Source organism: Tenrec ecaudatus, unplaced genomic scaffold (assembly GCF_050624435.1).
Source record: "Tenrec ecaudatus isolate mTenEca1 unplaced genomic scaffold, mTenEca1.hap1 Scaffold_123, whole genome shotgun sequence".
Lineage (NCBI taxonomy): Eukaryota > Metazoa > Chordata > Mammalia > Afrosoricida > Tenrecidae > Tenrec > Tenrec ecaudatus.
This window is the reverse complement of record NW_027457793.1, coordinates 679,646-707,032: the sequence shown is the minus strand read 5'-3', so window position 1 is coordinate 707,032 and position 27,387 is coordinate 679,646. Positions and strand designations below refer to the sequence as shown.

At 42.5% G+C, this 27,387-nt stretch overlaps 1 protein-coding gene across 6 annotated transcripts; it reads left to right on the top strand.

Moving 5' to 3' along the window:
• The first annotated feature begins 29 nt into the window (after positions 1-29).
• On the top strand, positions 30-27,387 carry LOC142436013 (uncharacterized). 6 transcript variants are annotated; one of them, XM_075539988.1, is made up of 5 exons: positions 30-95; positions 544-721; positions 15,328-15,522; positions 23,201-23,327; positions 24,671-27,387. In XM_075539988.1, exons 3-5 carry the CDS (start codon positions 15,508-15,510, stop codon positions 26,125-26,127), a joined length of 1,599 nt encoding a protein of 532 aa, XP_075396103.1. In that variant the 5' UTR covers positions 30-95; positions 544-721; positions 15,328-15,507; the 3' UTR covers positions 26,128-27,387. The 6 variants fall into 6 exon arrangements, 2 of the variants coding, with proteins under 2 accessions (XP_075396103.1, XP_075396104.1); XM_075539989.1 differs by lacking the exon at positions 544-721 and having other exon boundaries at positions 46-95; XR_012781714.1 differs by lacking the exons at positions 15,328-15,522; positions 23,201-23,327; positions 24,671-27,387 and adding an exon at positions 4,844-5,147.

Below are 27,387 nucleotides of genomic sequence, written 5' to 3'. Positions count from 1 at the left end.
GCACCGCCCCTCTATTCCCACGTGATGCAATTTCCTGAGGACCCCACTTCCTCCGCCTGAGAAGATCCGAGTGAGCGTCCCACGTGTTTCTACGGGTGAGTGAGTTTCGTGTTTCTGTGCTGAGCCCAGGTGCGGAGTCCCCGCAGGCCTGGCTCCCCAGCTGTGTCCGGGGTCCTGCGGACGTTACGCTTCCCGCACCCCGTCCGCCAGTGTTCCAGGTCGCCGCCAGCCCCTGGGACATTTCCAGTGAAATCCTTTCGGAGCTGGCTACAGGCCTCTGCCCTGGGCCCGGGAGTCCTCTGGCCGCTTTTCTTGCTCAGAGCTCCGCCTGCACCCTCACCCCTCCCTCCCGAAAGGCGTGGGTTCTTCCTGGGGCCGGTCCTTTCCGTGTCAGGTCACGGGCCTGAGAGCATGGGGACCCCAGAGTGGCCTTACTAAGAGTTTAACTTCTCAGCACCTTGCTTTGCAAAATGGTACCATCGCAGCACGGTCCCAAATCCCCGCATAGTTTAAGTCCTCACAGAGATTGCAATCTCCCCACAGAGTAAACCTCCATTGAGTGCTTTCTGCCCGGGAAGCAAGATCGTAGCTAATATGACCGCCAGGCAGAGGGGGCTTTGGAGTGCGGCCAGCTCCAGGAAAGCTTTTCATTTGGACCTTTTCGGTGTGGACCTGAGTAATCTTGAGACCTGCATAGAAGTTTCTTGGAACCAAATTCTAAGTATGTAAATTCTTTTTTCCTTTTGAATTATTTTTTCATATGTTAACTGGTTCTCCAATTTGTTTGAATTTACTGTGTAAGAACTGTGTCCTACTAATAGCTCCTCATTTTAAAATGTGTCATAATTATTTCTAATACAAGATAACTTCCAGATATATAACTCTTACATATCGTAAGAGAGGATCTTATTAAAATAAGCTACCATTTTCTCTATGCCCCCACTGCATGGTAATGCTGGAATGCGCTAGCCTTTTATCAAAGTGTTCTTGATAGAGGTTTGTGTGACCCTCTGCACTGCAGTGGATTCTGGGAGTGATGCCATAGCACCTTAAACTCCTCCTTATTGTTTCTAGAATATAATCCACGTGGTACCAGATGGCCACCTCATGGGACACAACTGCTTTCATTTCAAGGAGCTGCCAGTCCTGTAACCACTGGAGCAGGAGGGCTTCTTCACAGACTAATTTAGATAGGCCACGCTGACATGTTTTTCATTATGGACATGGTGATTCTTTATGGGAATTGTTTTTGTTATTTTGATTTGGTCATATTTTCAACATGACATCCATGTGCATACTTAGACATGCATATGTGATCATGTTCAATTTCCCCTTTGGTTAGGTGTCATGGAGGTAAATCCATCTCGTGGCTACGTCGTGTTACAGAGTAGAACAATTCCATTGTGTTCTGGAGCATCATATTGGTGGAAGCAGATCTCCTGTTCTTCCACAGTAATGCAGGCTGTTTACCCCTTGAAGCCTCAGGGGGGCAGTCTAGTGCAAGCTGTTTATGCCACCTGGAAAAGTTCATTGTCCCTGACCCACCAAAACAAACTCACTGCCACAAAGTCAATTCTGACTCATAGTGTTCCTCTGTAGGTGTCTGAGATCAAAATCAACACAGGAGCAACCAGCCTCATTTTCCTCTTGCAGATGTGCTGGTGGGGTTGAACTGCCAGCCTTGAGGGTAGCAAATGAAGCCAGAATCCATTTCTTTCCCCTTAGAAATGAACCAAATCAAGCAGATGCCATCAAATCCGCACCAACTCCTGCAGACTCCATGTGTGTCAGAGCACAGCACTGTTGCAGAGGGGTTTCAGTGACTGGTTTCTCAAAGTGCATCACCCAGACTTTCTTCCCTGGAGACTCTGAGTAGACACAAACTTCCAATCGCTCCATGAACACTTATCCATGGTAACCATCTGTAATGCTCAGGGACATCAAAAACAAAGCAAGATACCCATGTGTGCGCATACACACAATTAGAAAAGCCAGAACCTGTATCAGTTGGAAATATTTCAGAGAAGGAAAACTCAAAACTAAAGTGAAGTTGAGTTTCGAACTATAACATGAGAAACCACACAGTTGAATTTGTAAAATTTGCAGTGCCCAGAAAAATAAAGTCATTCTGTTAATTTTCAGCTATCAAGTTTTTATATGAATCATACAGATATACTGTAACTGAACTGGACTTTTTACAGTAGCTACAGCATAAAATTAATATCAACTTTAATAGATCTTCAATAGAGATGTTATATGTAAATAGCTTAATGTTCTTTCTGAGTTTTCATGGAAGATAAATCCTAAAGATTTTTAAGATGTACAGTATTTGAGGAATTAAAAAAGATTTATTACATTATTCTCTTTAGCATAATATTGTACTGTTAGAATAATCTCTTAGGAATAGATCTGCAGCAGCTTGAAAAGGTTCATGGATAAATTGCATCATCTTTATTCCATTTTTCCATGACCTTTTTGAAAGCCCCTTGTGAATTCATGGCATGAATGATTGGCTACCAATGAGCTCCTGTATCTCAATTCGATAACAGTTGGATAAATAGCAGTCATTTTTCCTAACATATGATTCCCTATGGTGACCATATGTGGTTTCAGAGTAAAACTCATCGTAATATTTTCAGTGGCTAATGTCAGAAGTTGGGTAATTTCTTCTAAGGTACTGCTACTTTGCCTTCAGTCTCCAGTCTTTTGTTTGATAGCTGAGCACTCAGTTGGTCGCATTACTCGGGACTCCACTTAAGGATCTACATCTTGAAGTGTGAGTGCTTAATGTCAGAGCCCTGTATTTCCTGATGTGTCATGAATTAGCTTCCCTTACAAATTGGTGAGTGTTTTCTCTGGGGCAGCTTTTCTTTTTCTGTTGGTCTTTCATGTGTTACTACAATGGTACTTTATTGTATGTGGAATATATCAACAAAAGCACCCCTTTGTCACAGTGGGTTAAACATTGGGCTGCTACCGCAAGGGCAGCTGTGCAAACTCGGCAGACATGCGCAGAAGATGAGTCTGCCTGCTCCAGTAAAGATGTACAGGCGTGGGAGTCCCATAGGGAGTTCTACTCTGATAGCTCTGCTGTGAGTTGGACCAGATGTGGTGGCAGGCAGTCCTGTGTGGACAAGTCAATGGCTTATTCTTGACCACTTATTGGATATTTGACACTAAATGCAGTTAGATTCACATTTTTGTGCACTCTTGTGAAGTGCAAAAAAAATTGCAACAGTTTTGGGAACTGATCTATTTGTGGAGGAGAGTTGTTTTGGAAATGCTACCTTTTTATTGACTTCAGTCTTTTTGTATATCTTCATTGATGAGTCAATGACACACCTTTCTGACATCCTTTATCCTTATTAAAATTCATTTGGGCAACCTGGGGCTTAACTATTCTTAAAACATGTGAAGTACACTCCCTCCTGATACCCTGTGGTCTGGTATTTTCTCCTCCAGGAACAAACTCTTGGTTAATTCCTTAGTTAATTCCATCAACAAACTCTTGGTTAATCCCTTGGTTAATTCCATCACATCCTTCAAATCACTGTTATCAATGAGTTCAATTAATTCGAATACTAAGCACAGAGGACGAAGCTCTCCCCTAAACAAAAGTGTCCCATAAGCAGACACGCGGAATGATTTCACTGTAGAAGTCAGCTGAGAGAGTGCCTGTGTGTCCTTCCCCCTGTTTTGAGGACAGAAGTTTGCTCTGGGTCCTAACTAGATGAATTCATTAGAGGCAGTGAAAAGAATAGCTTTCTGGTTGTTAGCTGCCATCTAGTTTCCCCACTTTAGAACGACACGATGCACCCATGCAGTGGGTTATGCGTTGGGTTCCTCACCACACATCTCAGCAATTCAAAACTACTAACTGGTCCCCAGGAGAAAGACAAGGCTTTCTATTTCTTTAAAGAATTGCGGTTTCAGAAACCCACAGGGCCTGTGCTACTCTGCCCTGTAGGGATGGTTTGAGTCAGAATTGACTCAATGACAGTGATTTTTTTTTAATATACAACAGAACAAAACCGTGCCTTGTTCTTTAAGAATGGAATGGTGAATTTGGGCTCTTCACATCTTGGTCATAAACCTGAAAGCCCCCATTTGCATTTCTTATTAACTGTTGCTTGTTTTGTTTTATTTTCTTGCTAGTGTGTCTTCATGCTCTTTTTATTTTTCCAGTGTGGGCATTTCCATGTATTCTTACTGCTAATGAGCTTTTCATTTGGTGAGTGAACATGGAGCTTCCCTTTCCTGGCCATGAAGACCTGGGCGCTCTTTGACTCCTTCAGCCTGTACATTGAGAGTTGAAGTCTTTGAGCAACTGAAATCTGAGCATTTGCAAACTCATCACAGGACCCTCCCATGTTGTTAAAATCTTGATCGTGCCAGGGTTTGCTGTTCCCTAAAGTGATCATTTTTGTTTCTCCCTACACTAGCTCACGACATGTAAACATGATTGTGTTACTGCATAGATTCCACCTCTGTTGCATTTCTCATAAAAGTTAAGTCCATTGACCTTGTGTTTTTGTTCTTGTTAGTTGTTGTGGATTCATTTTCAACTCATAGCCACCTCACATGTCCAGGGTAGAACTCTTGGCTTTGGAATGGTGTGTCCTCTCAGAACATATTTGCCTTGTTTTGTTTTGATTTGTTCAATGTTGTATCTGCTTTGCCTGGTGTTTATATTATCTCAATCAATCTAATAAATGAAAGAGCCGGATATATGGGCCTGAGGTAAGCTGTCTTTGTCTGACACTCATGGCTTTCTGGGGAAAATGAGTTCCAGTTATCTGAATTCAATAGTTTGTTTTTTCCATCTCCTATTCGTACTACACAGATCTCCAGATCACCTCTGTAACTGATGACTGACAGACTAACAAACTCATGGCATATGAACGGAAATGTAGCTGCCAGGCATTTAGCTGTACACTCATGGACCTGCATGCCGACCTGTTTCAACAACTCCCCATTTGAGCACTACGGAAATGTACTTACTGGTTGGGGACTTTCTTCAGCTGTATCCTATTGAGAAGAACATCTGCTTAAAAGACACAAGAGGACTAAATGAGCCAATGTGGCTAAATCTTTTTGGAAATTGCTTCAAAATTGTGGTTGCGGAATAAATGCACTGTTACCATGAACATGCTGTGTGAGAGACCCTACTGGTTATTGGTGTAAATGATTGGTTGCTGACCATGGCCTCTGTGGTTCAAGCAAACCGGGCACATCAAGGGAGGTCGATGAGGCTGTTTGCGCCCATAAAGAATGAGTCTTGGAAACACTACTGAGCAGTTTCACTCACTGTTTTATATTCAGAATGGGTTAGAATTGACCCAAAAGCACTGCATGTGGCTTTTGTTCATCATAAAGGAATGGAACTTAGACTTGTGAAGGCTTTAAAATACGTCACTTGGTGCACTGTGCGGATGAGACTTTTGAGAGGCTAATTGGATTGACATTTACATTCCACTGTCAGAGCAGAATTGTAGAGTGACCGTGGCCACTCGTGTCACTGTACATTATAGCTGTGCTGTGAAATTTTAGCATCAAAGTACAGCCTTTTCTATGCTGTTGTTAGGTGTCATCGTGTCCACTCCAACACCTAAAACACTATAGCAGAACGAAGCATGGCCCTGTCCTGCACCATCCTCACAAATGTCCCCATGTTTGAGCCCATTGTCACAGCCCCTGTGTTTGTCCATTTTGTTGAAGGCCTTTCTATTTTTTGCTTCTCTTTTCCCTTACCAAGCATTATGGCCTTCTCCAGGGACTGGTCTCTCCTGAAAAAAGTGGTAACAAAAGTATGACAAGTCATAGAGGCCAGCCTCACGGCTGAGAGAACGCTAGCGGTCATCATGTTCAGCTAGTCTGCTTTCCATGATCTGTAAATGTGAAAAAGTCTTGGAGTGGCCCATCTCAAAGCCTGGTGTGTAAGTCCTTGCACAGTTTAACAGTTAAATACAGTGAAATTCAGTCAAAGTAAAAGAAAATTGAAATCTTAACTACTTTTTGCCAATCAGCCAAAAGAAGGGTATGTTATACAGAGTTCTCTAGAGAAACAAAACCAGGACCCTTAGGATTTTATGTATATTTATATAGGTAGATAACCTAAGAAATAAACAACTAATTAATCTACACAGCAATACAAATGGCTCCATGCAACTCACTTCCAATAGACAGTTAGTGCACTGGCAGTCCTTTCAGTCTTGAGGGCCACCGGGTGCAAGTCAAGGAAGCACACAGCTGAGTCCCATGTAGAACAATTCAGACTGTCCAGCCACAGGCAGCAAACAGCAAGGCAGGTCACCAACAGCCAGATGACAGGGTCCAACAGTCTCCAGCCCAAACGATGTGCACTCCAGTAGCGTGGCGAAGTAAGTCTTGAAGATGCCTCAAACTACAGCGACACATTCCACAGGTTAGGTGTCCCACAGGTAGTGTAGCTTGCAAATTGAGGCAGAGAACCAGCTAAGGCAGCCACACACTGGTCCGATCATCACATAGCAAGAGACAAGAAAGGCGAGGCTTGCAAAACCATTTATCTCTGCCCTTCAATTACTCCCACACATTCATTTGCCAGGTTGGCACAATAAACCTACCTATCACAAAGGGCATGCTATTATGATACTTCACATATTGTGCTCTTTTGTCAGTATATCCTGTGAGCTTAGTGTGTATTTATGTGTGGATCCAGGTCGTTTTTGACGGGAGCAGTCCATAATAATTACATGACAGTAGCTTTACGTCTCAGAGTGGGAGAAGTTTTGCGAATACCTATGTTCTATTGTTACCTTTCACTGTCGCCCTATTTCCCTTTTCAATAGCCTAGTCTCTCCATGAAGGTACAAAATACACAAATGTGCAACCATAGAGTGACTGAAAAGTAGGGGAGTAACATGGAAACACTATAGAAAATGTCATAATTTCCCCCAAATAATGACCTGTTTCAGTAGGTAATATGCCAGCTCTTCATCCAAGAGAATACCATGAATTCAGGGCTTTGGGTTGCTACTTTGTTGGTTCACATCAGTAGCTCTCCAGTGGCTAATGAAGAGTTACAAGGAAAAATTTAAATTCTGCAGTGTTTTCCTGTTGTTACCTTGCTTTCACCCTGTGCTTCATGTTCTGATAAATATTCTGGGTGGTCTGGTGCAAGGAGGTGAATTTCTCTCCTCCCTCCAGTGGAAGAGGGGATATAAATCTCGAGGCTTATGTTTCTGATCATTTGTCTGGTTTATGTGATCTGACTGTTCTCTTTTCTGAACCATAAAAAGAGAGAGGAATTAGCTTGCACTTGGTCACAGACAAACTGTCCGGAGATAAGCTCATTGTGCTAGAAGAATGCAGTCCTTGGGATAGCATGCCATTAGTGAGGAAGTGAGTGTAGGGAGTGAAGGGATGAGGCTGCCAGCTAAACCCTGATGGTGATCCTTAATAGAACAAGACCCCTGTGTCTAATCGCCATGTGAAGTCCCAGTTTCCCAGAACTGTCCTCTTCTCCCTTTTCACATATTGCAGTGAATGGTACCTTGCTGAACCAGATAGATGGGATGTTTTTTGACACCGTGACGGTTGAACAGGTGGCCGTGGACTTCTAGGGACAATAGGCATTGCTGGATCTTTCTTTTTTTTTTTTTCCTAACCCTAACCCTAACCCTAACCCTAGCTGGATCTTTCTTAGAGGAAACTTCTGTAGACATGTGATGAAGGAAACTTAGAAACCTGGCCTCAGTAGGCATGAGTATTTTCATTGAAAAGACAAATGTCTTACTCAGTGATGCTACTCTATATATGGACTGAGTCATGGGAATACCTTGTTAAATGAACAGGTGTAGCAATCTCCGCTCAGGAGCATGCAGGTCATGCTTCCCCCATGAATATAAGGCTCTTTGTATCATACTAGTGACATCGAGTGTCACTGAGTCTACTAAGTGTCCTTACATGTTAGAAATGTGAGTGTTGACTTTTGGTGCAGAGAGAATATGTGTGTTGTTCCATGCAAGTGCTCTATGTTTTTTACAAGGTGACCATGATTCTTTTATTAGAAATAGAATTACACCCACCTAAAACCCACAGACCTAGAGGAACAGAGCATTGACGCGGTGTCAGGGAAGTGTTGGTTATCTTTTCAGATTTTCCTTGTGATGTGCCTTTCTCCAAGAGCAGCTTGTCAGATTCACATTTTCGCCATCATGACACAGTGTGGTGGGGGGACCTTAGTTAGCTTAGCTTGTCTAGGACAATAAAACTATAGACACTGACATATGCATAAGGAAGAGCTTTACATTAAGAAGTAAACTCCCCCACCCCCATCATGATCCGAATTCTACTTTGCAGGTCTGACTAGAGAGGATGTACACTGGTGCAGATAGGAGTGGAGGCACAGGGAATCCAGGGCGGATGATACCTTCAGGACCAGGGGTGTGAGTGGCGATACGTGGAAGGTAGAGGGAGAGTGGTTTGGAAAGAGGGAACCAATTACAAGGATCTACGTGGGACCTCCTCCCTGGGGGACAGACAACAGGAAATGGGGTGAAGGGACACGTCGGACAGATCAAGATGTGACAAAATAATAATTTATAAATTAGCAAGGGCTCATGAGGGAGAGGGAACGGGGAGGGATGGGGAAAAAAAGAGGACCTGATGCCAAGGGCTTAAGTGGAGAGTAAATGCTTTGAGAATGATGAGGCCAATGAATGTACAGATGTGCTTTACACAATTGATGTATGTATGGATTGTGATGAGTTGTATGAGCCCCTAATAAAACATTTTTAAAAAAGGTAAACTTTATCAAGAGAATATTCCAACCCAGACGCCATGGGTCCAATGCTAACTGGAGCATCCATGGCTCGGTGTGTTCCAGTCCCTAAACTTTAGTTTTGCAGTGTGCATCAACCCTTTCTGCTGTCCAGTTCAATACATGTGTATGTATCATATACATATATGTGTCTATATATGTAACTATGTAGTCACTATGTGCACAGAAATTCCTTGTTTTAGTTCACAAATTCATCAGTATATAAGTAGCTTCAACACTACAGAAAAATATAGGACTCTAAATCCATGATTCATCATAAAATGGGTGGAAAGAAATTCCTTGTTTCAGGGTCCTAATCTCAATAATTTTGTACGTCCTTTTCTGTAAGTTAAATGCTGTAATCTTTATCATGCTGTATTTTCTTCAATCATGTTTAAAAGACTTGTTTTATTCTGAAAGGCAACTCGCTTGCAATTGTGTGCCCGTCTCTTCGGTATGGGTTTAGAGTACAGCTTGATTATTGCAATTTCATTGTCTATCAGTCAGTACACATACGTCTTCACTGTTTGAAGGGTGTTCACAGCTGTTAGGGAACCTTCATAGAGCTGGAGTAGATCTTGTGACCTTGCTGTAGGACAGTAACATTTCCCTATTGCACATGTTATATTCACAGCTATGAGAGATAGGCGCAGAATTACAAGACACGTTCAGCACTCCTCTAAGGCAGCTGCTTTTCTAGGGTTTGTTTACAACCTAAGGGAGATCCCTCCCTTCAGACCTGCAGGTAACACCTTCTTTTCTGGTCATCGATTTCTATACTTTCTCTTAAATGAAAACTGGCTCTGACCGAAGTGATGATCTCTAAAGACAAATAGTTCACATACAGATTATTTTAACTTCTAAGGAAGCCCGATAGATGAATTCATAGATCTCAGGGCTTTGCAACATAATCATACAAATAGAGATGTTTTCTTGGGGAAACTGAGAATTCCAAGACTACAACAGGAAACCCACCCTGACAACCCATCTCTCCCTGCCTCAGAGCCTAGTTCTTGTGCTCACTTGATCATAAACATCCCTGTAGCCCATTCCTGAAGGTGAGGTTTGTCCCTGGGTTCACACTGACTTCCCTCACTGTGTCTCACACAGTGCTAGCTGGCCATGTCCCACATTCCAGCTATGGATTTTCAGTTATAGCTCATCCTTGACACCTCTGTAACTGGTCAGTCAGCTCTTCCTGGAGCCTGCATATTCTTAGCACAAGCATCAGGTTATATTGGGCAATCCACTGCAAGCCTTGCCGTGGAGCCTGACACACCCAGGACATCAGTGATTACTGAAGAGGAATGCAGAGGGGGCACAGCTCTGAGGCTGCCCCAAGTCTCCCCTAGGCTCCTCCAGAGTCATGAGTATACACTTATTTGATGTTAAATAGTTTCCATGGTCTCTTACTTTCACTCGGCTTCGCTTAGGTGTAGTTCGTATCTGCTACCTGTTTAGTGTTTCCTGTGTGTGTCTGCGATCAAAGGTGTTCCCAATGCTGCCCAGTGTTCTCTAAGAACACCCCCCAGAAGCAACCTACCGTCATCAACCTTGGGTCTACTCTATCTTCATCTGGACTAACCCAAGCATGGCTGTTCCAATAAGCAAGGTACTGGAGAATAAATTATATTGATTTGTTGATCATGCTGACGTAATTTCTGGGTAATCACCATTTAATCTGTCCCTTACCACCCCTTTACTTCCCAGTTTGTGCTCGGAACCCAGGTGAGCCTGGAGACAGATAATTCGAGGTGCTGAAATGGGGGCAGATGTGGGTCTTAGATCAGGCTATGATGTGTGGGAAGGTAATAGATCGTTCTTGGTTATATGTTTTGTGCTGCCTGGAAGGTAACAGATCCTGGAACCTGGGCAGAGGGCCTTATCCTAGGCCAGGTACCCTCAGCCAATAGGTATGTATGACAGGCTCAGGGAGGAACTCTGCCTTTTGCCTCTTGAAGCCTCTGGGAATGCGCTCAAAGGTACTCAGTCCTGTGCCATTATCCGGATTTTGAAACATCCACTAGTGACTTCTTATTTGCTGATTTGTCTACACCAAGGCCTCACTTTCACTGCAGAGTTTATTGAGATATCCATGTGCCCAGGGAGCCTGGTCAGCATTTCACAGGGAAGGTCAGAGAGGGGTTGGCCTGCTGCTGTTATCCTGAGACAGTCTTTGAGGACTTACTTCTCCATGAGTGAAGAACCCCAGTGTGCTCTGAGGGGGAGTTCCTGTCACTGGACACACAGGGTGTCCATAGGATTGACACGTTTCAAGTATGGGGGTGAAGATAGAGCCCCACTTGCAGTATGTCCTGTGTGGTTAAGTTATTGGCTCACACCAATCAAAAGGACGCAGGGAGCCAAATAGGTTAGGGCCATCAGCTAACGCTGGTAGAGGGGGTAAACAAAATCTTTCTCTGGACCTTTCCCTAGGTCTGGGCCAGTGTTAGTTTTGAAACATGGATACAGTGGTTTCAATGCATGCACCTTAAATTTTCTCCCTCCTACATCTCTTGTGACATGAGTGTCCACTGGGAGTGAGCAGCAGGAGGGGACGATGGCAGAATAACAAGTAATAAATATGCCTTATTTAACATGGGTTTTGAAACTGAGATTTACAAATTAGTAAATAAATACAACTGAACGCTCCGGTACCTTGCTTACTGGTTAACACATCCCTGCATTTGTGTAAGGGCAGAAAAGGCTGCTTGAGGCCAGGACACAGTAGAGGGGAGATCCACAAGAGACCTGTGATAGCCCTTGGACATACTATTTATCACATATAAACATTTATAAGCCACTTTATTTTGCCAACTACCGTGAATCAGACACAAATGATTTAAAAGTTTGCTGAAATTTGCTTGTGATTCCTGGTTAGTTCCTTACATGGACGTAAAATCTGAGAGAGAAGACTGTTCCACATACATAATTAGCAATGTGAGTTTCTTGATGGGTTAGATTTGGGTTCGGTGTAGGGTTGTAAAGTGCTAGAGGCAGAGTCTGTAGGTAAGATTGGATTCTAGATCCTGGGAATAATGTTCCCTGTTCAAAAACGCGAGTCAATGGATAGAAATAGAGCAAAAGTGTCATGAGGTAAGAGTCAGGTGTTAGTGGACAGTTTAAAGGGCTTTATGTTTAGGATTGTCCTGCCTAACAGCCTATATTTGGAGTTGAGTTGGGTTTATGTGTTTGTAAGTTTGGCTTGTGAATTTGAGACATTGGATCTTAAAGTTAGGATTCAGATAATAGAATATATTCAAAGCTGTGTTCCTGATTTTAAAAATGGGATTAAATGAATAAGGATAGTTTTAGAGTGTCTGGTGTTTTATTTTTTTTCATTGGATGTGGGTATCAATGAATGTTCAGAGTGTGATAGACATTCCGGATGGTAAGGAGCTTTTCCGGTAGTTAGGGGTTCAGTGTTTTAAAAGATTATCAGTGTGTTGTGAGGATGTTCAGCATGGTAAGGTGTAAGGTTTAATGGTTTGGGAGTTTTTGATTAGCACTTATTGGTTAGTGAGCAAAGTACCAAAAGTTATTTTTATGTGTTGAAATATATCTTACTATGTTTTTATATTTATTAGCTGTTGATGGCATATCTTGAATATTTTATGGATATGATCATTAATTTATGATTAGAGGAATTTTAATTTATTTTTGGAAACCCCTTTTCTTCCTTTAAAAAAATCTCATTGTGATTGCTCTAGTTAGAACATACAGTCATTTTTTAATATCAGTAATGAAATTGGATATCTATGTTTGTCCTTTTTCTGAGGTGGGGTTTTTCTCTTTCCTTTAAATGTGACATTTTGACTTTTCAAAAAATAAGAATGTATATTAGCATATTAACATATTGAACTATATCTGTTTTGTGTTAGATTTATAGAGTTGTGTTTTTTTAACATGAAAAGCCTTTGATTGGTATGTTTCATGTATCTATTTAGATCATTAATTTTTTGCATTATTTGCTATATCACAGTGCTTATTTTCTTATGTTAAATCAACTCTTGGACAGATTCCAATTAATCATGGTGTATTAATTATTTTAATGTGTTGTCTCACTCAGTTCCCAATATATTTAAGAACTTTTTCATGTAGATCCATTTTCAATCTTGGTCTACAGTTTTCTTAAAGTATTATTATCTGTCCTTGGTATCAGGTTATTACTGGTCTGATAGAAAATGTTAGTAATGTCCTCTCACAACCATTGTCATGTTTGCACCAATAACTTGAACTTAAACAAACAGAAAAAGTGAAGTGTTTATTCATACTGTGTGAATCCTTTGTTGTCTAGCTACCAGAACCTTCAACTTTAATCTGTCTTACACTTAGCCTTGAAGTTTCCCATGGAGTTTCATCTTGATTCAATTGATCATAGACCTTCTTAGCATCTTGCAAGCCATTCAACTCTCACAGATCATTTGCTCTGCTTGGATCCTCTTTTCTTACAGTTGACCACTCAGTGTAGAGTGATAAATGATTTACACGAGTTTTGACAGGCACATCGTCACTCACACCTGAACAACTGTGTGCTGCCCTCACACTTGAGTCTGTTTGGGAAATACTGAGCCATAAGACATGCTGTGTGGATCTTAGAGAATTTCATTCAGCTTACCTCCAGGAGAATGGTGTAAATCAATGACACAGGAATTCCTCAGTGATTTTTGTCATCACTTTGTTCTGTCATTACTATTATTGTTTAAATCGTTTTATTGGGGGCTCTTACAACTCATCACAATCCATACGTCCATCCATGTGTCAAGCACATTTGTACATTTGTTGCCATCATCATTCTCAAAACATTTGCTCTCTACTCGAACCCCTGGTATCAGCTCCTCATTCCCCCCACCCCATGAACCCTTGATAATGTATAAATTATTGTTATTTGGTCATGTCTTTCACTGTCTGACGTCTGCCTTCACCCACTTTTCTGTTGTCTGTTCCCAGAGAGGGGGTTACATGTAGATCCTTGTAATTGATTCTCCCTCTCTCCCTCCTTCCCTCCACCCTCCCCGTATCATCACTCTCACCAATGGTCCTGAAGGATTCATCTGTCCTAGATTCCCTGTGTTTCTAGTTTCCATCTGTACCACTGTACATCCTCTGGTCTAGGCGGATTTGTAAGGTAGAATTGGGATGATGATAGTGGAGGAGAGGAAGCATTGAAGAACTAGAGGAAAATTATATGTTTCATTGTTGATACACTGTACTCTGACTGGCTCGTCTCCTCCCTGTGAACCTTCTATAAGGGGATGTCCAGGTGCCTACAGATGCACTTTGGGTCTCCACTTTCCACCTTGCCCTCATTCACAATGAGGTGAATTTTTTGTTCTTTGATGCCCGGCCCATCAACACCTTGTGATCACAAGGCTGCTGTGCTTCTTCCATGGGGGTTTTGTTGCTTCTCAGGTAGATAGCCTCCTGTTTATCTTCAACCCTTTAAGACCCCAGACACTATATATTTTGATAGCGAGGCACCCTCATCTTTCTTTACCACATTTCCTTATGCACCCATTTTGTCTTCAGCGATCATGTCGGGAAGGTGAGCATCATGGAATGCCAGTTTTATAGAACAAAGTGTTCTTGCATTGAGGGAGTTATTGAGTGGAGGCCCAATGTCCATCTGCTACCCTAATACTAAACCTCTAAATAAATGCATGTAGGTCTATTTCTCAATCATCATCATATAAATATATTTACATATATACATTCTTGTATTTAGACCTCTATAAATGCCCTTTGCCTCCCAGTTCTTGCCTCTATTTCCTTTTATTTTACTCTTGTCCCACTATCATGCTAAGTCTTCATTTGAGTTTCAGTAATTCCTCTAGGTTACATTGCCCTTGATCAAGCCCTACCAGGCCTCTTACACCCTCCTCACCATGGATATGTGTTTACTATTAAGCCCTGGTGTTGACATGTGTTAAGAGTTGGACTGCTAACCTCATGGTCAGAAGTACAAACCCACTAACTGTCTGTCATGGCTTTAGAGTCTCTGAAACTCTGTAGAGCCGTTCTCCTGTGTCCCATTGCCTGCTTATCCATCTAACTCTACTTGTTGATGAGCTTAAAAGTGTCTCTAAAGTGATTGTACAATTTATATTTCCTCTAGAAAATAATCATCAGTTTATAATAGCTCTTTATACAACCCACTTAAAATGTTCCAGATGCTTTAATTAACATAATCATCTTGAAGGTTCATTAATTTTTTATTCTCCTTCAGAGTCACACAGTAAAGAATTGATAATTTTGTGTGTTGTGAGGTAGGGATCCAGCTTTTTTGTTTCTTCTTTTTGACATGTATATTTGATTGTGCAATCTATTTACTTAAAGTCATATTTTACTCACATGTCTGAAAAGTATGAATTTTAGATTTTATTGCTCATTGTGCACACGTGTTTTCTGTCACTCAATAAGGAACTGTTAACAGTATTGGGGACTTAGTGTAAGAAGAGAAACAGAACTGTAACAGCATCTGGATGTACGGGTTATGTATTACTCACATTGTATTCTCCCATCAGCCTTCAGGTTTTGAATCACCAGCAGCTGAGATGGAGGAGGAAGACGTGCCTGGATTGGGTGTTACTATTTCTGGGATGTCCTCATGAGCGATTGAAGTTTGTGAACATCATTCGCGCTGATCGAGATAAGACAAACATAGAGCTTCCCAGTTGCCGGCTGTGTCCTAAAGACCAAAGAAAATGACCAAGACTCAGGTGATCCTTTTCTGTATTTCCTCCTGGAAGTGTAGTAACCTGAATTATACTGATTCGGTTCTTTGGAAAAGTAGAAATGTGAAATAGTAGAAGTTAAAGATAAACTTTGACTCTGACTTCAGCATTGGACTTGAGAAGATTAGGAATATATTCGTCATAGGATTAAAACTAAGGGAATCACATTGACTATAATACGTCACTAAGGTTTTTTGGATGTCATTATCTTTCAACTCATATTCATTGTTCTTTTTTTTTCTTTCATTTTATTGGGTTCTCATACAACTCTTATCTCAATCCATTCATTCATAAAAGCACATTTGTACATTTGTTGCTATCATCATTCTCAAAACATTTGCTTTCTACTTGAGCCCTTAGCATCAGTTCCTCATCCCCCCACCCCATGAACCCTTGATAGTTTATAAATTATTGTTATTTTGTCATGTCTTATACTGTCCGACATCTGCCGTCACCCTCTTTTCTGTTGTCCATCCCCAGGGAGGGAGTTACATGTAGATCCTTGTAATCTGTTTCCCCTTGCTCCCTCCTTTCCTCCACCTTCCCGGTATCACCACTCTCAGCACTGGTCCTGAAGAGTTCATCTGTCCTGGATTCCCTGTTTCTAGTTTCCATCTGTACCAGTGTACATCCTCTGGTCCAGGCGGATTTGTAAGGTAGAATTGGGATCATGATAGGGAGGGGAGAAAGCATTGAAGAACTAGAGAAAAGTTGCATGTTTCATCATTGCTACATTGTACCCTGACTGGCTTGTCTCCTCACAACCCTTCCGTAAGGGGATGTCCAGTTCCCTACAGATGGACTTTGGGTCCCCACACCGTACCCCTCCCCCCCATATTCACAATGATATGATTTTTTGTTCTTTGATGCTTGATAACTGATGCATCCAGACCTCATGATCACACAGACTGCTGTGATTCTTCCATGTGGGCTTTGTTGTTCTGAGCTAGGTTGCTGCTTATTTACCTTTAAGACTCCAGATGCTATATCTTTCCATAGCCAGGCATCATCAGCTTTCTTCACCACATTTGCTTAAGCACCCACTTTGTCTTCAGCAATCATGTTAGGAAGGTGAGCATCATGGAATGCCAGTTTAATAGAACAAACTGGTCTTGCATTAACGGAGTACTTGAGTGGAGGACCAATGTCCATCTGCTACCTTAATACTAAACCTATAAATAAATACACATAGGTCTATATCCCAATCCTATGTAAATATATTTACGTATATACATTCCTGTATTTAGACCTGTATAAATACCTTGTGCCTCCCAGTTCTTTACTCTATTTCCTTTTACTTTCCTCTTGTCCCACTGTCATTTATTTTCCTTGATAATCCCCACAAGTCCTCTTACTGCTCTCCACTGATATTGGATCACTTGTTGATCCCTTGTCCCTGGATTGTAACACTACTTCCTTTCCCCCAGCTTCCCTTCACCCATGTCTCCCCAGAACTGTAGGTCCCGTTGTTTTCTCCTCCAGCTAGTTTATCTAGCCCCTCTTATCTAAATAGACCTGCAGCAAAGCAACAGTGACAAAAAGAAAAGCTTGTAAATAGTTCAAGGTTTCTCTGTTGACCTTTAGGAGTGTTTTCCCCTCCCCCCAGAAGAATTTTCTTCATAGGACAGCACTGAAGCTACAGTTCAGGGAGAGGGATATGTCTGATACAAGCACTTGGGAGCAAATGAAGAGGGAGGAAGAGAGAGTGGAGCTCATCGTGGCCCACAAGCCTTAAGGACGATATTCCTGCTCAGAGCAGCCAATGGACAGAGAGGACCATATGGCCAAACCCACTATGAGACATGAGAAACGTCAATAACCCATAGCCCTACAGGGGACAACACTGGAGACACTGGGAATTGCACCTGATCTGGCACCACGACACCGAGTCAAAACACTATGGGCATGCAACAGAACAGCAAGGAGAGCAGAGCAAAGATGTCCCAAGGGAGGACCCAAAGAGACCTGACAACCCATCAGACTCAACGCTAATGCTTAGTTTTTTTTGTTTTTAAACATTTTATTAGGGGCTCATACAACTCTTACCACAATCCATACATACACATACATAATTTGTATAAAGCACATCTGTACATTCTTTGCCCTAATCATTTTCAAAGTATTTGCTCTCCACTTAAGCCCTTTGCATCAGGTCCTCTTTTTCCCACTCCCTCCTCGCTCCCCGCCTCCCTCATAAGCCCTTGATAATTTATAAATTATTATTTTGTCATATCTTGCCCTGTCCGGCATCTCCCTTCACCCCCTTTTCTGTTGTCCACCCCCCAGGGAGAAGGTCACATGTAGATTCTTGTAATCGTTTCCCCCTTTCCAACCCACTCACCTGCTACTTTCCCAGTATCGCCCCTCACACCACTGGTCCTGAAAGTATCATCCACCCTGGATTCCCTGTGCCTCCAGCTCCTATATGCACCAGTGTACAACCTCTGCTCTATCCAGACTTGCAAGGTAGAATTCGAATCATGGTAATTGGGGGGAAGGAAGCATTTAGGATCTGGGGGAAAGCTGTATTCTTCATTGGTGCTACATCGCACCCTGACTGACTCATCTCCTTCTCTGGACACCTCTGTGAGGGGATCTCCAGGTAAGGCCTAGTGTTTAAGGACAAATAAGATCACTTCTTTAGGAGAGTTCAGTATTCCATGGGATTTTTGTCTTTGTAAATTTCTTTCATGCTGTCTGAGGTGATGTATTACATATTCTCCCAAACAGCAGCCTTCTCATTAATGCCTCTGAAATGGGCATTGTAGCAATAGGAGTTCTAAAATGGTTGACAGCTTCTCGCCTCCTCAAACTATAGTTGTAGGACAGAGTTAACCGTCAGCCTCAGCCCTGATTCATGTGAGGCAGAACTTAAATATACTGATACCCTCCAGTACTTTTCCACTTCTGACACCAGTTATCTTTCCCACAGTCCTCTCCTTCTCAGCTCATTAATTGTTGCAGTGGCCATGTACAAATTACATTCCAGGGTCACAGGTACAAGTTTTATTAAGTAGCAGAATATAACTTGGTATGAGAATCAATAGGCTACATATTAGGATTCATATTGAAGAATCATGTAGGCAAATCTGCTCTTCTTCAGGGCAGGCCTGTTCTGTCTGTCCCTCTCAGACATTTTGCCCTAAAGGTAGGCTCATTTCTCAGTTCTATCTGTGTAGGCTCCTCTCATCTCCTTGGGGATCTCCTTCTCTTGATCTTACCTGCCTGTCCCACTATCTTGCCTAAAAAGCTCTTTCTGGACCTGTCACCTTTGGCTCTGTCACTATGTCCCTCTGCCCTGGTCATTATCTCCATTGATACAACTCTTGACCCCTGATTATTACAGTTCATTGTGCAGGAGCAGCAGTAGACCAGTCCCTATGAGGTAGAGGTTCAAGATATTCTATGATTTGCCCTCCAGCATCTCACAAAACCAAATAGCCATCAAGTAAATAAGTCTGCAGGATGTGGAGACTGGTGAGTCCCAAATCTATAAGTGAGGTGTCAGCCTGAAGGTTTGTCCTCATGGATGTGTTTCCAAAGGCTGATGAACCAGATCATTAGGTCAGACAACAGTCCACTTCACTACAAGGTGAAGTTGTAGTATCCGGTCAGAGAATAGGTTGCAGGGGCTGAGGGACCCACATTGAAAGGTCACCCAGCAGGCTGTTGGTTCCTGGAGTGGAGGAAACTCTCAAATCAGGTCACATGGGTGCCTCCTAGTTGCAGGGATATCAAGGACATGGCTCATGCATTTCTGGAAGCTGGCAACCCAGGGATTCATTCTGAACTCTGGCTCCATGGCAACAAAACCAAATCAACAGGTCAGGTGACAGGCCAATGTCTCACTGTTTCTTCTCAACCATGCTGGCAGGCAGTTCTCTCTCTCCCTCCCTCTCGCTCTTGATATGATGGCTTCTTTGGCCAACCTTGCACCTTCTGTGCCCAGGCAAGACTAGGAGGGCTCCAGAGGTCGAGCCAATGGCAACAGAACTAGGAGGGGCCCATTGAAGAGCATGTGATGAAATATGGCAGGTCAAAGATTTTGTCGATGAGCTTTCTGATCTTGGTCCTGATCTGTTGCTTCTTGGTCCTGATCCTGAATTGTACCTTTTTCATTAATAAACAACTTTGATCTATGAGTTTTGTGTGGCCATAGAAACGGATTATCACATCCAGAAGAGAGACAAAGAGTGGTGTAGGTGGAATGACTTGTGTAAGAAGATCTGAGGTATGTTTGACCTCCCACCTGTAAACTAAGCCTGATAGCTCGTGCCACGGAAGGTACAGAGCCTTGCATAATGGTAACAATGCTAAGACTCTGATTCCATTTCCCAGCGTACTGCAAACTTGTTTGTCAATATAAACTGGTGTCGTTTTATGTATTGAGTACTACTTCTAGCTCTTTCAGATCCTTTCACTGCTACTCAAAATTCTAATTGTATGAGTGGGTACATTATTATTGGGGTATGAGTGTCCCCAGCACTCAGCGGTCCACAGGAGTGACAATGATTGTGGGAAATATTAAATAGACACTGACAGCAGTGCACAGGACTTGAGAGAGTGAATATATTTTTCTTTTTTTTATAAGAGTTTATTGGGGCTCATACAATTCTTTTCACAGTTCATAATATACATACATCAAGTGTATAAACACATCTGTACAGTCTTTGCCCTAATCATTTTTTTCTCTTTTCTTTTACATTTTATTAGGGACTCATACAACTCTTACCACAATCCATACATATACATACATCAATTGTATAAAGCACATCCATACATTCCCTGCCCCAATCATTCTCAAGGCATTTGCTCTCCACTTAATCCCCTTGCATCAGGTCCTCTTTTTTTTCCCCCTCCCTCCCCTTTCCCCGCTCCCTCATGTGCCCTTGGTAATTTATACATCGTTATTTTGTCATATCTTGCCCTATCCGGAGTCTCCCTTCCCCCCTTCTCTGCTGTCCCTCTCCCAGGGAAGAGGTCACATGTGGATCCTTGTAATCAGTTCCCCCTTTCCAACCCACTCACCCTCCACTCTCCAAGCATCGTCCCTCACACCCTTGGTCCTGAAGGTATCATCCACCCTGGATTCCCTGTACCTCCAGCCCTCATATGTACCAGTGTACAGCCTCTGTCCTATCCAGCCCTGCAAGGTAGAATTCGGATCATAGTAGTTGGGGGGAAGAAGCATCCAGGATCTGGGGGAAAGCTGTGTTCTTCATCGATACTACCTCACACCCTAATTAACCCATCTCCTCTCCTAAACCCCTCTATGAGGGGATCTCCATTGGCCGACACTTGGGCCTTGGGTCTCCACTCTGCGCTTCCCCCTTCATTTAATATGATATATATATACATACACATATATACATATACACATATATACACATACATACACACACATATCTTTTTTTTTTTTTTGCATGATGCCTTATACCTGGTCCCTTGGGCACCTCGTGATCGCACGGGCCGGTGTGCTTCTTCCATGTGGGCTTATTTGCTTCTGAGCTAGATGGCCGCTTGTTCACCTTCAAGCCTTTAAGACCCCAGACACTATCTCTTTTGATAGCCGGGCACCATCAGCTTTCTTCACCACATTTGCTTGGAGGAGGGAGCCAGTGGAGAGGTCTGGGAGGCTGGCCCCAGCACCATAAATTAAGTGGATTCCTGCCCCTCCCCCGAAAAGAATTTGTTCCAAAGGACGACATTGACTCTGCAGCTCTGGGAGATGGACACATTTGATCAGAGCACACGGGAGCTGATGAAGGGGCAGGAGGAGAGAGTAGAGCACAGCCTGGCCCACCAGGCCGTGATGATGATGTTCCTGAGTAGAGCAGCCAGTCCACAGAGAGAACAACATGGCTGGCCCTACTATGAGACATGATGCCCCTCAGTGACTAAGGGCGATACAGGGGACAGCACCGGAGACACAGTGTGGGAATTGCACCTGACCTGATCCCACCACACCGAGGCAAATCACTGGGGGAGTGCAGCAGAACAGCAAGGGAATGGAGTGGCAAGGTCCCCAGGGAATGCTGAAAGTGGACTTTGGGGCCAGGGCGTGATGCCCCAACAGACTGGACTGGAAAACACTCCTAAGGGCCAGCAAACGATCCCTGAACTAACTACAAGCTTTTCTCTTGTGAACTGTTTTGTTCTGTTCTTTGTCAGTGGTTTGTTTTTGTTGTTTTGTTGTCTGGTTGTATACTGTTGCTTTGATTTCCTCTGTCTAGTTTTCGTGCATGTTAGTGACTCCACACGTCTGTCTGAATAGGACAGGCTGGATGAACTATCTGGAGGAAAAACAACGGGACCGACAGTTCCGGGGGGACTTGGGGTGGGGGGTAGTGGGGGTAAGGAAGTGGTGTTAACAAACCCAGGGACAAGGGAAAAATATGGGACCCCAAATGGTAGAGAAGGGGGAGTGGCAGGCCTGGTGGGAAATGATCAAGGGTAAGGTTGCTTAGAGAAGAGGTATACTCTAGCCCAGGTGGCGATGAAGCATGGTAGTAGGGCAGGAGGAAAGTCAAGGGAGACGGAGGAAAGAGCTAGGAGTCAAAGGGCATTCATGGAGGTCTAGACAAAGACATGTACATGCAAATATATATAGGAGGATGGGGAAATAGATCTATGTGTCTATATTTATAGGTCAAGTATTAAGGTGGCGGAAGGACCTTGGGCCTCTACTCAAACACTCCCTCAATGCATGAATACCTTCTTCTATTAAATTGGAACTCTATGATGCTCACTCTCCCGACACAACGGCTGGAGCCAAAGTGGGTGAACAAGTAAATGTGGTGAAGAAAGCTGATGGTGCCCGGCTATCAAAAGAGATAGTGACTGGGATCTTAAAGGCTTGAAGATAAACAAGCGGCCATCTAGCTCAGAAGCAACAAAGTCCACATGGAAGAACACACCAGCCGGTGTGATCGAGTGGTCCCAAAGGGATCAGTTACCAGGCATCAAAGAACAAAAAATCATATCATTGACTGCACACCTCCATGATAGGATCGCTGAAGACAAATGGGTGTATATTTTTCAATGGATATATATAATGTAGCTTAGAAATCATTGATAAGGCATGCATGTCATACAGTTAAACATATACATAGTTGATGGATAATGTCATAAGCAGGTAATATAGTAAACAAGGAGGTAAGTCACCATCTGGACCTAGTGTTAGTTGACCTCAAACCCCCTATCCCCACCCTGAGCCATGCCCAGGAGTTTACTATGTTTATGGTGGCTTGACTGTAGTACCTCATTGCTCTCATCTACAGATAACCTTCAGGCATAGTGAAGTAGCCAGACCCAGAAATGATTCTTCTACTGTGATAGCTTCTTTAAGGCTGCTCCTTAATGGAGTGTGATTGGGCAAGGAGGGGGCGTTTACGGGGGGAAACACACACCCACATTATTTGGCCTGGAGAAAATGTATTTCAAAACATTTGTATCTCAGAACCATGGAGATCTTTCTCTAAATAAGGCTTGTTTTCCATGCTATAGTTGAAATTTAAAAATAAAGTCAAATACTCTGTATCAAATCTTCAGTTTACCACACATTGTTGAATGCACTGTCATAGAATAGTTTTTATTACTGTAAGATATGTTTTTAAATCTTCAACCAGAAAATACTGTATTAAACAGACTACTCTAACTACAGGAATCGCTGACATTCAACGATGTGGCTGTAAAGTTCACCTTGGAGGAATGGCAGCTCCTGAACCCTGCTCAGAAGACATTATGTCAGAATGTGATGTTGGAGAACTATCGCAACCTGCTTTCCATTGGTGAGGAGAATACTACCTTAAGTGTTAAAATCTTTGCATAAAATTTGGTTTTCTCAAAGAGGGCGATTCTCATTGCATTCTTGTTATGGTGCTAGGTTAGTGGTACAGTCTTCTACCCTTGAGAGAACACCCTATACTTTGTTGCTTTGAGCATTATTATCCCATAAATAAAACATTTTGCAGACTTCACAAACTTAAGCTTAATTTTGGTGTCTGAGGTTCTGTAATTTCTCATCAACTGGTTATCTAGTTGTCTCCACAGAAGCTTTCTCCCAATTAGAACAAGGAGAAAACTGTGGTCTGTACTAGAAAAAAGCCATAGTGCAGTTTTTCAGGTGAGTGAGCATAAAACCTTATCACATCCACAGTAAGTGTCAGATAGTACATTAAAGTGTGTACTTCTTTGAATGTGAGACCTTACTTTGCCTAGAAGTTTTGCGAAATACTCCTCTAAGTCTTTTGAGATTAGATTTCCATTTATTTAATTTACACTATTGGTTCCAAATTTTTCTTGATAGTAGTTCGTACACTCCATCTGTCAATTATTAGTGGATGCTTGCAGCTATTCTCATTTTCAGTCATGCCTTGTCACCCACTGAAGGTCCCAGAGCATTGCTGCATTCACATCATTGCTGCTGTCTGTACGTAAGGAAGTTAAAACCTGAGGGGCTCTTGTTCCAAAAGTAGATCAACAGGTTCTCCTCCCAGTCTGAATTTCTGGAGATTCCACTAATCCCTGTGCACCATGGATGACCCTGCTTGTATTTGAAATACCGGATGTCATTGCTTCCGTAATCACAGCAGCATGAAGGCCACCACAGGACTATACTAGAATACAGGCTACATAAGCATAAGGAATATGTTTGTGTACCATAACGCCTTTCATAAATAGCTGTAAAAATGGAACATTCTGCATTTTTCACGTTCCCAACGTTGTCTAGTACTGAGTTGTCTTTCATTGAAGATTGATAGAGAGAATACAACTGACCTCTAGCAGTTGAAATTAGTAGGTCTTACTATCCCTGTCGTCTTTGGGTCTCAGTGTCTTGCATATATTTACATTCTTAGAATATTTTCATGGTCCTATTTAAGCAATTACCAAATCAATGTTCATTCATTATTTTCACATTCAATCTGGTTTCTACAGTCATTGCTTTTACCATTTGTATTGTTTACACAATTTTATTTCCACCATTGTCCAAGAAACATTAAGCATAGTGTTTTATTTGCATTCATTAAGAGTGCTGTCACTAAAGAGCTACCTTGTATCAATCAAGGGGTGTTTTCAAGGTTCCATTGTAAATGAAAATAATGAAGAGTTTCAATGTTCTGTTCTTTTATAGAGATCCCAAAAGTTGATCATTTGCTCGATCAGTCGCAACATGGAAGGAAGGTCGACAGAACCGAACAGTTCTATAAATTTAATACATTGGAAAATATTCTTCATCAGCACAAAAACAATTTTCCTCGAAACGAAAATTATGAGATAGTTCGCATACATGAAAAAATAGGAAAACCAGATTTAATCATACAAGTATTAAATCATAAGAGTAGTAGCGAAATAAAGAAGTTAATTGTGCTCAGTGGAGATGAGGAAACTTTTTCGATTGTTGAAGAAAACCAATTTTGTACTGAAGTGAAATTCTCTGTGTGTGAAAAATCCAGTAGGATGAAGTCACAAAGCATTCAGCATCAGGAACCTGACAAAGTTGAGAAACCAGGCATAGGTAATAAATGTGGGAAAAACTTCATCAAGGAGTGGTTCCTCTGTGAGGATGTACAAGATAAGACCTATGAATGCAGTCAGTGTGGGCAGGAATTCGACAAAGTATTCAAACTCACTGCACATTGTCGAACAGCTCATAAAGGACAAAAACCATATACATGCTTAGAATGCGGCAAAGCTTGTCACAGTAAATCATACCTCCAGGAACATCAGAAAACTCATGTGGCAGGGATGCCCTGTGTATGCAGTGAATGTGGGAAAGGCTTCACCAGGAACAGTGATCTCAGTGCTCATCAGCGAACTCATAGTGGAGAGAAAGCCCATGTACGTGGTAATTGTGGTAAAGCTTTCAGCCAGAAGCAATGCCTTACAGCACAGCAGACATTTCACACAAGAAAGAAACCCCATGTATGCGGTGAATGTGTAAAAGCCTTAAGCTGTAAACAATCCCTTATAGCAAATCAGACATTTCACACAGGAATGAAACCCCATGTATGTGGTGAATGTGGAAAAACCTTTAGTTGGAAGAATGTTCTCACTGCTCATCAGCGAACTCATACTGGGGAGAAACCGTATGTATGTGGTGGATGTGGGAAAGCCTTTATCAGGAAGAATGCTCTCACTGTTCATCAGCAAACTCATAATGGAGAGAAACCCCATGTATGTGGTGAATGTGGAAAAACCTTTACCTGGAAGTATTCTCTAACTGCTCATCAGCGAACTCATACTGGAGAAAAACCCCATGTATGTGGTGAATGTGGAAAAGCTTTCAGCTGGAAACTATATCTTACAGCACATCACACATGTCACACAGGAAAGAATCCCCATGTGTGTGGTCAATGTGGAAAAGCCTTTATCAGGAAGAAGAACCTCACTTTTCATCAGCGAACTCATACTGGAGAGAAACCCTATTTATGCGGTGAATGTGGAAAAGCCTTTAACAGGAAGGATGGTCTCACTGCTCATCAGCGAATTCATACTGGAGAGAAACCCCATGTGTGCGCTGAGTGTGGTAAAGCCTTTATCAGGAAGCATATGCTCACTGCTCATCAGCGAATTCATACTGGAGAATAACCTTATATATGCAGTGAGTGTGGTAAAGCTTTCAGCCGAGAGCGATCCCTTACAGCACATCAGAAATTTCACACAGGAATGAAACCCCATATATGTGGTTAATGTGGGAACACCTTTATCTTGAAGAATGAACTCACTGTTCATCAGCAAACTCATACTGGGTCAAAAGCACATGTATGTAGTGAATGTGGTAAAGCTTTCAGCCAGAAACGATTCTTCATAGCACATCAGACATTTCACACAGGAAAGACGCCCTTTGCATAACATAAACGTGGAAAATCATATCTGCCACTCAGGTATCCATCAACATGAGAAAATTCTTAATGAGAAAACTTTTCAATGGTGTAAGTGTAGCAAAGCTTTCAAAACCCAGGAAGCGGCTCTAGAGTTTGGCCTGGGCTTTTTGTGGGGCCAAACGGTTGTGACTTAAAATGTGGCTACCCAGTTTGTGAATTGCTGTCCCTCTACTGATGACCCACCACTGTGGGGAGAGGAAGAGGAGCGTCCAGACCTTCCCAGGGCACGTAGGCACCTCATTTCTCTTCCAGCTTCCAGTGCCCAAAAGAGAGTTGGATCTCCTATTTCTGGATCACAGCTATACCAAGCAGTAGAGTGCCCACCCAAATGCCAGGAGTGCCTGCCCCACCTGCGTGCTCTTTGTTACACCCCACCCCCTACCCCCTGACAGCACAAAAAATAAGAATGAAGGAAATGGAAGACGTTTGGGGATAATTAGTCCAGACGACTTAAGGACCACAGCAAACCTCAGCCTCCACAACCCTGAGACCAGAAAAACTAGATGGTGCCGAGCTACCACTGCTAATTACTTCAAAAAGGATCACAATAGAGGGACCTGAGGAGAGTGAGAGTGCAAAGTGGAACAAAACCCCCAATCATAGACTAGGCTTACTGCTCTGATGGATACTTGTAATCCCAACAATGTCCTTTAGCAGCTTCACTCCAGAAATTGTACTTCCTCCTCTGACTCAGCTTTCAGCCAAAAAACATACAGACATGGAGAGGAAGAATAACATTCGAGAGGTACACACTCCACAATATTACCACGTGTTCAAAACCAAAAGGACAGCATTTGCTAATGGATAAAACTCTTGAAAGCAGGAAGGGACAGGAAAGAACGATGAATAATTATGGGGGGAAACAGGGAGGGCGGAAGTGGGAAGAGTGCTTGTTTTTCTTGGGAACTGCAGTCAATGTACAAATTGATGAATATAAAACCAATTTACCCTGTAAAATTTTAAA

Bases quoted from the DNA above. Each gene is read 5' to 3' on its own strand.
- LOC142436013 (XM_075539988.1), top strand. The intron at 23,328-24,670 runs GTGAGGAGAATA...GTTCTTTTATAG, and splicing joins TCGCAACCTGCTTTCCATTG to AGATCCCAAAAGTTGATCAT.